This window comes from Scomber japonicus, chromosome 5 (assembly GCF_027409825.1).
Source record: "Scomber japonicus isolate fScoJap1 chromosome 5, fScoJap1.pri, whole genome shotgun sequence".
NCBI lineage: Eukaryota > Metazoa > Chordata > Actinopteri > Scombriformes > Scombridae > Scomber > Scomber japonicus.
In genome coordinates this window covers 9,326,953-9,342,083 of record NC_070582.1, presented here as the reverse complement: position 1 = coordinate 9,342,083, position 15,131 = coordinate 9,326,953, and the positions used below count along the sequence as shown (strand labels likewise).

At 39.9% G+C, this 15,131-nt stretch overlaps 1 protein-coding gene across 1 annotated transcript; it reads left to right on the top strand.

Moving 5' to 3' along the window:
• Positions 1-843: 843 nt before the first annotated feature.
• Positions 844-13,648, top strand: ireb2 (iron-responsive element binding protein 2). Its single transcript, XM_053318818.1, has 22 exons — positions 844-886; positions 3,489-3,575; positions 3,851-4,016; positions 4,237-4,374; positions 4,476-4,703; positions 5,312-5,381; positions 5,754-5,937; positions 6,120-6,259; positions 6,461-6,632; positions 6,784-6,884; positions 7,096-7,212; positions 7,405-7,564; positions 7,855-7,990; positions 8,823-8,910; positions 9,025-9,181; positions 9,662-9,786; positions 9,902-10,006; positions 10,141-10,283; positions 10,819-10,966; positions 11,252-11,374; positions 11,837-12,022; positions 12,979-13,648. Exons 1-22 carry the CDS (start codon positions 862-864, stop codon positions 13,087-13,089), a joined length of 2,910 nt encoding a protein of 969 aa, XP_053174793.1. The 5' UTR covers positions 844-861; the 3' UTR covers positions 13,090-13,648.
• The last annotated feature ends 1,483 nt before the right edge of the window (positions 13,649-15,131 follow it).

Sequence of the window (15,131 nt, the reverse complement as noted above, 5' to 3'; positions counted from 1 at the left end):
ATCAAAAGCCAACATCACTGTCTAAATACCAAATAACTTGAGAGTCCCCACAATTCTGATGTTTCCTATGTTACAGCAAATTGTATGTTTGTTGTAGAAGAACAGAGAAAAAACAACAAAGGTGTCCTGAAGGCAAATACATATGTGAATGAGTAACGTTACACAGCAGAATTGCATGTACTGTGTTGTCAATTATTATATAATTGCATTAGGCCTATTTAATGACAATGAAATAATACATAAATGAGAATACACTAAATAGAAAAATAGGTTCTCAAAAATATTGTTACATTAACTAACAGTGCATAGACTTCTTGATTTGAAGACATATTAGTGAGTCTATAAAAAGTGGAAAAAACATGAATGAAAAGATATAAACATAATCTTTTAGAAAAACACGTGTGAATGAACTTTGCCTCCTGTTATTACTCCACATATCCCTGATAGTCTGGTACTGCGGTCAGGTGAGGACAGCTAAGCAAACTCCCATCAGATAATAAATGTGATGCGGCTCAGAAATGTAACGTTTATGCCCACTATTATTATTATTATTATTGGTAATAGCCTAGTAGTAGAAGTAGTGTGAATGAGAAAAATGGTTGCTAAGCAAAACAGCAAGGCTCGCGCTCTAGAACGTTTCAGGGGTTCCATGTAACCCTTTTTAGACCGTCTGTTATCAATAAAACGGCTACAATGTTGCCCCTTAATGGTGCGTTCCATGGACTTCTTTAATTTTAATTTGGTCAGGTGGTTTGTTGCGAATGGGCGTGGCGTCAGATCTCCGTGCGCTGATTGGCCGGCTCTCTGTCTGGTTCGCCACGGTGATCGTGAGAACGGGTCGTGTTGATTTCAGAAGTCATCATGGCGCTCACTTCCCCAGTCAAAGGTAAAGAGGTGTCTTGTGCTAACCTTACACCTACACGCCGTCTTACAGCATGCCTCTCACCTTTAAGAGCAGGAATCGACTAAAAAAGATGTCCTTTCCTCTGAGCATAGCTGTCGTTTGCGCTTACTTAACGTTACATGTCTACCGGCGTCAAACAGATAGACATATACAAGCTAACATCAGCTAGCTCGGTACTCCAACTAGAGACAAGTGCTTTGAAATTAATGTCGCAAACCAGACTCGAGAAGTCTTAGCTCTAACCACACTTTACGACTAAGCTTATTATTTTTGTGTGTGTTTAATAACCTCGTTGTTACTTATCTCCTCAAGCCGTGCAGCTGGTAGCACGATAAGTAGCTATTTAACGCTTGTGCTTTATGATAAGGACTAGTGTTAGCAACTTGAGCCTTAGCAAGCTTTGTTGTAAATGAAGAGATGATTTAATACACCTGTCATCACCACTTAGGCATTTCGCACCAAATCAGTTTACTGTTACAAAGTGTTGCTCTATTAATCGCAAGGACATTGCACAATAATACGTAATGGTTTAGCCTTTCAGCGCCCCGTTAAGATCTGCAAGAGGCATTATAGGCCACCATCACAAATACATTGTTGACAAATAAAACGCTCAAGTGATGTGCTGCATTGTGTCAGTTCTGTAATAATTGTTCTAATTGCAATAAGAGATTTTCTGCTTTATGAGTAAAAACAGGATTTGATAAAAGAAAAAATGATCTCCAATCTACTAGTGCTTTTTTGTTTAATTAATTCCACATTTATTTATCTTTGCAAAATTGCACTAAGTTCCACATCAGTGTTACCTGATTTATATTGTTTGATGTACTGTTGTTGTGTTATGTGTGTAAGGTGTCCTCGAGGGCTTTGAAAGGTGCCTTTTAAATAAAATGCATTATTATCATTATTATTATTATTATTATTATATTTATGAGACCCTACATGTTTTCCATTCGTCCTGCTTTGCATTTGGGAGTACTGTTTAGTTTTGCATATGTTTTTTATTTTTATTTTTAACAGAAGGTAATTTTATTTGCTGTGCAAGTCTCTCAGTGATGCACGAAACTGTGAGGTTAGATTGTTGTCATGTAAAAAGTAACACAATATGGGTGTGATCTGCAGGCTGCGTGTGAGTTATTGGACTAAAATTCTTCAGGAAATGTTAAATGTCATATTTGACAAGGTTGAATGTGTGAGGGTGTTTGCTTTCATTGTTAATTGTGCCAGTTGAATGAAGCACCATTTTAATCTATATTTTTGTGCTTGTTTTGTTCCTATATATGTTTGCAGATCAGACAACAGCAGAAACACTGTTCTTATATTGGTGCTTAACTATGATAAAAGCTTTGTTTCAAAGCTTGTCTATGCCTGCTTTGGTATTGAGCTAAATTCCATCGTTTTGTTTATTTGCTGCCTTCTTCAACAGCAGCAGTGATAATGCCGTAAGTGTTTAAAAGATAATACTACAGCAGAGGAAGATATGAAGCTCCCTGCCTGTCATTCATGTTGGTTTATTATCAGATTCATAGAAATTTATATTCACCTTTGTATTTTCTCATGACTGCAGAGCTGGTTTGTTGCTTTTTATGACTTTTTTCTGTTTTGTACTCATTCTGTTTAAGATTTGGGAAACAAAAACAATAGTGAATGTTTTATTTTAAAGCTAATTTATAATAATATATATATTTGGTTTAGCCCAGTGTGTTCTATGCAGTGTCAGTTTCATTATGAATACAAAAGTGTTGCTTTTAAATCTAGTAACATGAGAGCCAAAGTTACAGAATGATGTCCTGTTGAGAGATCACTAAGTCATGCCAACACTTGCATTGTTCAACAGGATCAGCACTTGCTTACATTATGTTTTTAACCCAAAGTCTTAAAGAAGAATTGAATCTACATTTAACTGCCACAACATGAATTAAGCAGCATTTATCTTTTTACCCAAATCTAGTGTCTTTTGAGTGTGTACTGTCATGAGCTAGTGATCTGATATATACGTATAATACTCTCATAACTACAGTGGGGACATTGTTACGACCAAAATATATTCTGTAGAGCTGCAACAAACACCTTTATGGTTAAGTCAGCCACATCCTGGCTGGGTTACTTAATATAAAGACCCCTTTCATTTCTCTTTTCTCTGCACTTTCATTCTGCAGCAAATAATCATTTATCGTCATCATATATCCCAGGAAATATATCACACAAAATGTACACTATGCTGCTGTCTTATTCAAAGTTTGGCTGTTGTTGAGACCGCCTGCTTAATGACTAATAATAACTACTAATACTGTGTGGTATGTAATAAACCAATTGTATGGATGCACTGTTTGCACAAACAATACTCCTGCCAGTTTCTTAGAGGTGACTTAAAGCTTGTCCCTACCTGAATTGTCCTGTTTCAGAGAGATCTGCATTGGTGAATAGTTTGTTGTTTATTTATATGACTGAGCTTAATTTTTTTAATGCTCACAGAGTAAAAAAACAAACAGATAGGAGGTGATGACATCTAGAAGTTTCCTGGAGTTGTAGCAGACAGGCTGGAATTGTATCTGTATATTGATGAATGTCTGTTTTCTTTTAGCAGAGCACCCATACAGCCATCTAATCGACACACTATCAGGTGGCAAGATCCAATTCTTTAATCCACAGAAATTAAATGATCCAAGATATGGTAAGTCAAGTCCCTCTCATCTAAAGATTTTAAAAATGTTTCTTTTCTTTTTAGACCTGAATCATGTACCGCTTGTTTCACTCTGATTTGCAAGTTATGGTACTATTAAGTAGTATGACATTGTACAGTAGGAATCTGTCAGCGTATCGTGTTGACAGTCATGTATCAAGTACAGTAAACAGTTGATGAACAATTAAATTTAATTACACACTGTTTACTGTGGGAAATTAAATGTCGCCTCCTCTGTGTTTTTTGTGTGTGCTTGCTTTGTGTAGATAAGCTGCCTTTGTCCATCCGTGTCTTACTGGAGGCAGCAATCCGTAATTGCGATGGCTTTTACACAAAAGAGGAACACGTCCAGAACATTATGGATTGGCAGCAGCAGCAGAATAAAGCTGAGGTGCCGTTCTCTCCAGCACGAGTCCTTTTGCAGGACTTCACGTGAGTTTCAGTACCATCCTCCCATGTTATAAAATGAGTCAGTTTCTTTCATGATGTGTGTCTTGTGTCAGCAGGATCTTTGTGCTCTTTATAATAAATATGGATATGATAATGTTTAAAAATTAATATTAGCTTTAGGTGATAGAAGTTAAATATTCCTATAAATTCTTGAACGAAGGTTAGGTTGAATTATTTTTCCTCTTGTGATTTTCTTTGACAGAGGTATTCCTGCCATGGTGGATCTGGCAGCCATGAGGGACGCTGTGGCCAAACACGGCATGGACCCTAACCTGGTCAACCCTAAATGCCCCACAGACCTCATCGTAGACCACTCACTACAAATTGATTATAGCAAATGGTGCGTTTTGTAGTTCTATTTTAGCCTTCTTTAGTTCACTGATCCCCTTAATTCATTTTTTTCAATATAACCTTTTATTAATGTTTCATTTTGACCCACAGTGCCATACAGAATACTCCGAACCCCGGTGGAGGGGATGGCACTTCCCGCCCAACTCCCTCCAGGCCTCCTCAGCTCAGAGGAGGCTCACAGTGCGGAGGCCAGAGGAGCTCCTGTAGTAAAGCCGCCTGCAGCGACCCTCCAGCCTCCCCCGGTCGACCTGCAGCGTCTGTCCAGCAGATAGAGAATACACCTCTCCTCTGTCCTTTCCACCTGCAGCCTGTGTCTGAGTACGTTTTAAAGAAGACATGACAGTGATTTAGTGAAGAGCTCCTTTAGTTACAGGCTTGTAATGCCAAAGTGCTCTTCAAAAAGATTTAGAAGGGCTTTTAAACCTGGTGTAGTGAGGTTTGAGTGATCTGATGTTGATGTGGTGCCTTGCACTAATATAGAGTCTTGTTTGTTTCCTTCCTGTTTGTTGTCTGTCTTTGTGTAAGGGTGACATTCAGTCTCCCCTCTAGGGAATTAATGAAGTACCTATTATCTTATCACATAGCAGTGAAATGAGGAAACTTCCCTCAAATCTCAAACTTTATGGGATGCAAGCAGTTTGGCATGTCTGACACTGTATGCTTATTATTAGTTCGTACTGTACAGTATTGCCTGTATCACAAATTATGCTCTGACTAAGTGATTCAATTATGAAATTGAATGACGCAACTTTTAAAATTCCACAGATTTTTTTACATTAAAATTTGATAAACCTTTTAAACCAATGACAGAAGTCACTTCTTGGTTTCAGGCTCACACATGTCAAATGACTTGGCATATTTTTTACAGAATGACACAAAGTTCCTGTTTAGCTTGTTTACTGTTTTGTTCTTTTTTTCCCCTGCAGACCTGAAACAGCTCTGAAGAATCAAGAAATGGAGCTGATGAGAAACAAAGAAAGGCTAAGGTTCTTTAAGGTACAAGAAAAAAACACACATCTGTTTCTGTTACGTCAGACAATGAAAGTGAGATTAATGTCTGAAGATGTGTGGGGAAAAGGTGAAATTTCAGTAGGGGTCTTAAATGCACTGGTTAATACACATAATGTGTTTTACAGTTTTTATAGCAGCGGGAACTAGTTTTCATTATTAAATCTGCCAGATGTTCCAGCTGAGAGCCAACCAAAAGATTCTTTCTCATGGAAATATTTTTTAGCTCAGTGAAAAGTCAAGAAACTTTGCATCATTTACTTTTTAAAGAACAGAACAAAACTGTATTTGTACCTTTTTAATAGATCACAGTTATTATGTTTCTAACTGTTGCTCTTTTCTTGTCTGTCTATCACACAGTGGTGTTCAAAAGCATTTAAGAATGTGAATGTGGTTCCCCCGGACGTTGGCGCAGTCCACCAGGTGAATCTGGAGTATCTGTCCAGAGTGGTCCAGCTCAGCGACGGTTACATCTACCCCGACAGCGTGGTGGGAACCGATTCACACACCACCATGATCAACGGCCTGGGTATCCTGGGCTGGGGTAAGTCATATTTCGAACTTCAAAGTTTCTCATATGAGGGGTGAGGAGAGATAAACAGGGATGGGAAGAAAAAATAAAAATATAGAGAACAGAAGTACATAAACTAGCCAGAGCTGTTTTTTTATGCAGTGTTATTTAAAGATGCTTAAGACTTTTTTTCTTCACTCTACCTTCTCCACTAGGTGTTGGGGGGATTGAGACAGAAGCCGTGATGCTGGGCCAGCCAGTGTGTCTGACCCTTCCTCAGGTGGTGGGCTGTAAACTGGTGGGCACCATCAACCCTCTGACCACTTCCATAGACATCGTCCTCGGCATCACCAAGGTAACACGACTCTGCCCTCTCGTCTTATTGTATCTAGCTTCTTTCCATGTGAACTTTGAGCAAACAGAATACACACAAGTAACTTGATGAGGATGGTTTGCGAATTACAAGAATCTAAAGTGAAAGTAACATCTGTAAATGTGGCAACAGCATGTAATACTATAACTGTGTACTAATGTATTTTGCGTGTTCATTTTCCAGCACTTAAGGCAAGCCGGGATTGCTGGAAAGTTCGTAGAGTTTTTTGGACCTGGTGTGTCCCAGCTGTCAGCTCCCGACCGAACCACCATCGCCAACATGTGCCCCGAGTACAACGCCACTGTCAGCTTCTTCCCCATCGACCACGTCACAATCAAGCACTTTAAAAAGACAAGTGAGTCAGTTTTGGATGCATTCTTTACCTAGTAGCTTTCATTTTCACCCTGAACTTAATAGATTTTTTTGCTAACGTGCGTCCATGTTTGGAAATAGTAGTTATGATTTTTTGGCATCCAAAAACTAACATGTCATAATTTTCCTCCCAGACTTTACCCAGGAAAAACTTGAATTACTGGAGTCTTACATGAAGGCTGTAAAACTTTTTCGAAGCTATGAAGACCCCTCAGAAGACCCGCAGTATTCTGAGGTAATGTGTCGTCTCTTCACAGCCTCAGCAATGTCTCTGTGGACTCAATAGATAGATGTAGATGAATATTTATTTATGATAAGTGCATTTAAGTTATTTGGACATTTGACTCAATTCAGAAGGTAGGATTAGGGTTAGGGTTAGAGATGTTATATCAATTTTTCTCTTGAAGTTTTTGGAAGAATTGTAAAAATTGAATATTTTCGTACAGGTGATTGAAATCAACCTGAGCTCCATGGTGCCACAAGTGAGCGGACCGAAGAGGCCTTCGGACAGAGTGGCAGTCAGCAACATGAAAGAAGATTTCCAAAGTTGTCTTGATGAGAAGGTAACACACAAAAAAAAAAAAAAAAGTCCTATTCTCTTCCTCTTCACTCTACCAGTCCACAGAGAAGTAAGTGTGATGTAGGTCAGCGTCAGGAGATGCTGGTGGTGCATGTTGTACTTTTTTTTTTGTTATCTGATAGTGTTGAGCGTTATGTAACTCAATAACTCCTTCTTCTGTTTGGTCTACGCTCAGGTGGGCTTCAAAGGCTTCCATATCTCTAAGGAGAAGCAGAAGACTCTGGTTCCTTTCCTGCACGGCGGTCAGGAGTACCAGCTGGCACACGGCTCGGTGGTCATCGCAGCCGTCATCAGCTGCACTAACAACTGCAACCCGTCTGTCATGCTTACTGCAGGTGAGTCACGGGACAGAGCAGAGAACTCAATAACAACCCAAAAAAATGATCAGAGATTACCTCTAAAAATATTTCTGAATACCATGTGTGGATAAATATAGTCAGCTGTTGGTTTGACTAGATATAAATGCATGGATTAGATTCTAGTCCGTGTATCTTGTCATGCCGTTTTTTATTGGACGTATAACCAAACACCAAATGTTCTATTGTTTGCTTTTCACACAAAAACACTCTGTTTTCTTTATGACAGTAGAGCACAGAGTTTAACTATGTTTGTCATGTTGCTGCAGGTCTACTGGCCAAAAAGGCTGTGGAGGCGGGGCTCGCTGTCAAGCCGTACATTCGGACCAGCCTGGCTCCTGGAAGCGGCATGGTCACTCACTACCTCAATACCAGTGGAGTCCTGCCTTACTTTAACCAGCTGGGGTATGTGGACACAATGACCCACACACACACACACACACACACACACACACACACACACACACACACACACACACACACACAGACACACACACACACACACACAAATACACAAAACCCCTGTGACACCAAGGCAGTGACCTGAGATGAACCCATGTTAGATGCTTTGAGTGTGCAGGCTACACTTACTGTTTACTGTGAACACTGCTCAACTTTGGTATGAAAGGGTTTTACATTTCTATAATAAGATTAATAAAGTTTAATACAGATTTATTTTTATACTTCTAGCCCTTACAAAATTAAATTCTGGTCTCCTGAATCTCAAAAAATATTTTATCTTGGGCTTTAACTAATACAATTTTCATTACAGATTAAGTAGTTAAGTAGTTTCTCCTTAGTAAATCAATTAGTTGTTTGGACTATAAAATGTTTGGTGAACAGTGATCGACATCTTTCACAATTTTCAAGGTGACATTCTCAAATGTCTTCTTTTGTATCAACCAACAGAGCACAACCAAAAGATATTTAGTTTAATATCACAGAAGACAAAATAAAATAGTGACATTTAAGAAGCTTTTTATTTTAAAAATACCCAAAACAATGAATCAATTATCAGAATTGATCAATCAACTTATTGTTACAGCTCTACTTTGAATATGAGTTATGAGCTGTTCCAATGAATACAGCTGCAGATTAAGGACTTACCTGTGACAGAATCATGTCTGAAAAATTGAAAAGAGTTAATTATCCTGCATCATACACATGGACTAGCTGTCACACACACAGACATCAAGAAGTTTGACTGATTTAATTATTTTATTCTTTTATTCCACAGATTTGAGGTGATAGGTTACGGCTGTGCCACCTGTGTAGGGAACACGGCGGCACCTTTACCAGAAACCGTTGTGGATGCAATCAAACAGGTGAGATTTTCATAATACATTCATTCAGCCATTTTTGTCAGATATGAAATATATTTTTACATTTCACACAATAAAATTCTGACTGTACACTCTTTTTTTTTTTTTTTTTTTTAGGGGGATTTGGTGGCCTGTGGTGTGTTGTCTGGTAACAGGCACTTTGAAGGCCGCCTCTGTGACTGCGTGCGTGCCAACTACCTGGCCTCCCCTCCTCTGGTGGTGGCGTATGCCATCGCGGGCACTGTGGGGATCGACTTTGAGAAAGACCCTCTAGGTGAGGAAAGTGCACATCAGGGGCTCTTTAAAGCTTCTGAGGGTCATTAGGGGATTTGAGAAATTAGGCTGATTACAGTCAGTGAGCATTTAGTTGATTCAGTGTAGTGTGGAGCATGAAACAGGTGGAAAAATGAGCAATTGGATTATGAGGTCTAAACAATTAACCTGGTAGTGATAAGGTCTTGAATTAATTACTGAAAAAGTATTGGATTTGAAGTTAAAACCATGAAATGAATTTCTCATTAAAGCCTTAAACTAAAAAGTTATGCCACTTCTGCTTTTTGTTTAATTTATTTTATTCTTTCTGTTCTGTGTAAAACTTCTATTATTTGTCTGGTCAGCACATTTCATTTATAATCGCAGTGTTTTTACATCTGAAGATAATAAGAGGTCAGCACTTTGTTCTCGAAAAAGTGGTGCAGGCATGTTTCATTGTTTGATACTCTTCATGCGGTGCTAACGTTTGGCTTTTGAGCAGGTGTGACATCAGAGGGGAAGGAGCTGTACCTCCGCGATATCTGGCCGTCCAGGGAGGAGGTCCAACAGACTGAGGAGGAGACAGTCATCGCCTCCATCTTCAAGGATCTCAGGGGAAGGATGGAGGTGAGAAGGAGACAATCTTCACTGACTTTCTACTTCTGTTTTCTTTTTTACCATTTACATCTGCTGTCTGTTTCACTCAAGTCACGGTTCCTCTTCCCACTGTGCTCTCTTCCAGAAAGGGAACTCATTTTGGAACAACATCGACTATCCAGAGTCTGTGGTTTTCCCCTGGGATCACAAGTCCACGTACATCCGTTCACCATCTTTCTTCAGCAAATTAGTAAGTCCTCCTGCGTGTAGACAAAGATCGGCCTCCTGCTTCTACTGTCAGTGAAACAATAAACTCATCAGCAGTTTAGATGACTTAACGCCTCCTCTGCCTCTGCTTCTGCCTCTGCTTCTCTGCTGTCTCAGAGTAAAGACGTGCCACCTCCTCAGTCGATAGAGAACGCTCATGCCTTACTCTTCCTCGGAGACAAAGTGACCACAGATCACATCTCGCCGGCAGGAAGCATCGCCAGGGTCAGCGCCGCCGCCAAATACCTGCTGAGCAAACGGTCAGTTTCCCACTCAGGGCGCCACGAAGACGGGTTTTAACTCCATTAGTGCTCACTGTGCTTCATTCGGAGGTCTTATTTACAGATGTGTCAGCTGTTATTGAAATGGGCAGCTCTCAGCACATGATCAGTGTAGACAGTCATAATGTCAAGTCTTCTCATTACTTGTCTACAGCCTCTCGTTGTAGTGTTGTACTGATGTAACATTTATTGTGAGGTTTAAGATAATGCCAATACAAATGTGGTCTCAAAAGTATAAATAAGCAGTTGTTAATTTTGTCCATCACTAGTATACATAGATTATTAATTGAGGAACCTTTGTAAGCCAAAATTATGACAACATCACGTTAAAGATCGATGAAGTTGTCCGAGCAGGTAAACACAACAAATTGTATTATCCAATTTTGCAATAAATGACAACATCATTTGAAGGTGATGCACCTAAGATACTGTTTATGTTACTGGACACTGTGCTGTTGTTTGTGTATCACAGGAAAAATTCAAATGTATTTAAATTTGTACTATTTCCCCTCAGACTGACGCCGCGGGAGTTTAACTCGTACGGGGCTCGCAGGGGGAACGACGCAGTGATGACCAGAGGAACGTTTGCAAGCATCAAGCTCCAAAATCGATTAATTGGCAAAACAGGCCCCAAGACTCTGCACATTCCTTCAGGACAGACAGTGAGTTGATTTCATTTGTTTTTTGTTTCAGTAAGCTGCAAGCGCATCGATTAGAAACTGCTTTGGCATAGATTCAGTGTAGTTTCTGGGAGTTCTTTACATACCGGCCAATACAAACAGTGATCCTGAACAAGCTAGCTGGTACAATGGTCAGACCTGGGACCTTTGAGCCGAAGCGTTTGTCAGTTGCTGCAGGTTGGAACCAGACTAGCTGCCTTGTTGTTATTATTGCCATTTCAAACCTAATAACATAATAATGTGTCCTCTTCCTGTCTGTCTGGTCAGGTGGATGTCTTTGAGGCAGCTGAACGCTATCAGAGAGACGGCATTCCCCTCATCATCCTGGCAGGCAAAGACTACGGCTCTGGAAACTCCAGAGACTGGGTAGCCAAAGGACCATACCTGCTGGTAACCTACAGTACACACTTTCACTGACCAGGCAATATGATAACCAATCAATGACTCTCATTTTCCTTGACTAGCGTAGCACATTAGATTAGTTTAATACTACAAAATGCAGTTTTTTCCTTTACTGAATAAGAGTAAACCCCTAAGCTTTATTTTATACAATATAGAATATTAGTAAATATAGAAATGTTGACGCGCAGGTGGTCGAGTGGTTAGAGCGCATGCCATATACGCAGCCGACCCCGGTTCAAATCCCAATCGGAGGTCCTTTGCTGCATGTCACCCCCCCCTCTCTATCCCATGTTTCCTGTCAGTCTACTGTTAAATAAAGTCATCTATGAAATGTTGTCTGCCAATGTAAAAGTTTTAATTAAGTCATTTAAGAGGATGGAAAAGCTCATCAGATTGCCTTTGTCCTCAAAATAATTGTCTTTCATGCACCTGCACGTCGGCGGTCGACAGGGGGTACGCGCAGTCATCGCTGAGAGCTTTGAGAACCTGCACAAGACCCAGCTGGTGGGCATGGGCATCATGCCGCTTCAGTTCCTGCCCGGCCAGACCGCCGACTCGCTGGAGCTCAGCGGGAAGGAGAGGTTCACCATCAGCATGCCCGACAGCCTGAGTCCAAGGCAGCAGCTCACTGTCAAGGTAGGCAACAATCAGTTCTGTCACACGCAGCTTAGATTCGTTCAGGCTGGCTGAAACCTGTCTTTTTGTTTCATTGTTTGGGTTTAACCCAGAAAAGCCTGGAAAGCAGTTTTGACATTGAGTGAAAAATCCTGCATAATACTGTCTTTTGTAGGCCCGTCAAAAGGATTAAAATATGTTATTGTTAGGCACAGTACTTCAAACTTCAACTTAAAAAGACTAAACTCTGACTACCGAGGATGCAAAATGACATCTTTTGAGTCTTTTCCCCTCAAATTCAACTCCTCAAGAATCTTTAATATCCATTATTTAGCTGAATTAAAGCTGCATTGTTACATTTTGGCCACTAGAAGGCAGAAAAAAGACTGCTGTTTTTTTTTTATTTCTCTTATAAAGCAATCATGGGTAACATGTTAGCAGCAACAGTAGCCTACTCACATACTGCCCAGACACAGAGCTTACCATCCCATTAAAATATATATAAATACATCTTTTAGCTCAGTTATGGTTTCTAACAACTCCTGAGAAATATATCTGATTCTTTAGTCTCTAGATGTTCCAGTGTCTTCAGCAGCTAATCATTAACCTGTGCTGCATGCTACTAGGTGCTGAACAGGCAGTGTACAGCTGCTTTATCAGAGCTTTATTGCAGAGAATATCCGCTTGCTTCTGCAGGAAACGGTAGCGATGAGAGCACTGAAACTGAGCGACACGTTAAATGTGTTGTAAAACCTAGGTGATAAATCTTTGAACGACAGGTGATTTTGGTGATAAGCCTTTTGTAGGTTTGTCACTATGAGCAACCTTTGTCACATTACACATAATCCTTTGATTCAATGTTAATAGATTAACATTTTCCACTGTTAAGTATTGTAAATGAGTTGCATTATGGAGGCCCCTGTCACCTGTTGGAGAGCAGCATAGTGAAGGATTTGTGTTTCTGTGTTCTCTTTCAGACCAGCGCAGGAAAGTCCTTCTCCGTCACCGCGCTGTTCGACACCGAGATGGACGTTACCTTTTTCCAGAACGGAGGGCTCCTTAAATACGTTGCTCGGACTCTCCTCTGAAACGGCCCGCAGCCGGGTCCCAAACCTACTGAATGTGCACTAGTTTGATGACAGGCGGCCCCTCTCGTCATTTCAGCAGTTTGTGTTCAGCATTGACTTAAAAAGCAGCTCATTGAAGTGACATTAAGCCTGGTGGTGTTGTCAGTCTGAGCTGGATTTGATGGACTCGTGAGACAGTTTGAAGCAGTTCGATTGATGTTTTCATCACTACACACCGCTGTTACAGCATCCGCAAAGGCAAGAGACTCAAAATAAGTCCAGGGTATCTGAGAAGACATTCATACATCAGTTTTTGGTCTTTTATTGCTGGGGAAAAAAAAGAAAGAAATGCAGAGTACTTGAAGGGACATTTGTTTCATCATTCAGATGTAGGTCAACCAAGAAGAAATGAACCCTCTCTGCTTTTGTCATCGTTTCACTCAAAAACAATCCTGCCTGCAGAGGCTAAGATGGTGCTACGGTACTTCAGCATGGATATACATATTGTACTTTTAGGGTGAGACTGTAAACCCCTTTTCCCCCAACATTTAAGTCAAGTCAAATATTATTATTTTTTAAACTCCATTATTGAAAGTGATGTCAAGTGCCCATATTTGTTTTTGAGGTCAAACTATTGAACATCCTGTTAATATTTCTTTAATTAAACATTTTTAATCAGGTTCCCTTGATGCAAAAAAAAGTATAGTCGCCTCCTAACGCTCACAATCCTTTGGAATGAGGTGAAATTCCTCTTTCTGACATTACTTACATCACTAAGCTCCCTGCATGAACATGGCTCCTACTTAAACTGTCATCTTCACCTTTAAAAGTAAATGATCAAAAGCTTTTCAGCATAAAGAATAAATGAATAGCCATGCACAACGCAACAGACGCTTCTAAAGGTTTGATTTGACATAATAACTATTTGAAATACACTTACTGTTTGTATCCAATGTATAACAAAGTACTATCAACGTGCTAAATACACTTAAGTTTACTTAACTGGTGCTGAAGTTAACAGGTAGTTATTGTGATGATGCTGGCTGGAGTTACACTTTTCCCACAACACAGTTTTCAGTATTATTCAATCAGCAGACGAGGCCATGTAACTCAAATTACAAAAATACAAGATGATCGTTATTTTTGTCTTAAATTGAGCCAGATTGTGTTTAATTGCTCATTTTTAAGTGTGTTATTTATTTTACCAAAAGTTAAATTTTCTTGCTTTTAAGGAAAAATGTGGGAATTTGGTGGAAATGATCTTATTTGCTCTCTGGTGGAGGGTTAGAAAAGAAGATTGTCTGTCCATTAAAGGACAGATCCACCATTTTTAAAGTGTCTTAAAACAGTCAGGTGGCCAAATGAACATTGAAAAAGGGTTTTCGTGTCAAAATCTGTTGATTCCTGTTCAGACTGACCTCTTCATAATGCACTCACAATGCAAGTGATAGAAGACAAAAATGTATTTAAAGGTTTATCTGAATTTAAATCTGCCACTTGCATTGAAAGTACATTTGAAGTGGATCTTTTATTAGCCAGTATGAACGGGTGGAATGATTACAGAGAGGAAAACCTCTTTCACTGTTCAACTGTGAAACTGTTCTTTTATTATCAAGCTACAGCCATCTGGCATTTAGATGAGCTTTTTCTTACCTTTGACTTACTGAGCCTGGCTATAGCTGTGTCTCTCTGTCTCCAGTTTCTGTGCTAAGGTAAGTTAACCACCTGGTGAATAAGTAGATTTCCCCATTGTTAAAGTATTCCTTTGACAACTGCATGATTATTTTTGGACACTTCTTGGCCCGGTCTGCTCACGTGATGTAGTGATGAAAGCTGTATTGGAGTGACAAGTGTTATCACGGCGCTTCGTCTCTTTGGTGCTTCTCATGCCTCTATACTATACTATTTTTATTTTCCTAGGATGGCGAAGTCATGACCTGCCCTCCCATACGCCTGCCTTAATCTAACCATCCTAACCACTGAAGGCAAAGAGTAGCTATTAGCTCGGTCGGGTTCATGACTTCCCCATCCTAGGAAAAAAAACTTGGCTTCCACACATGGGA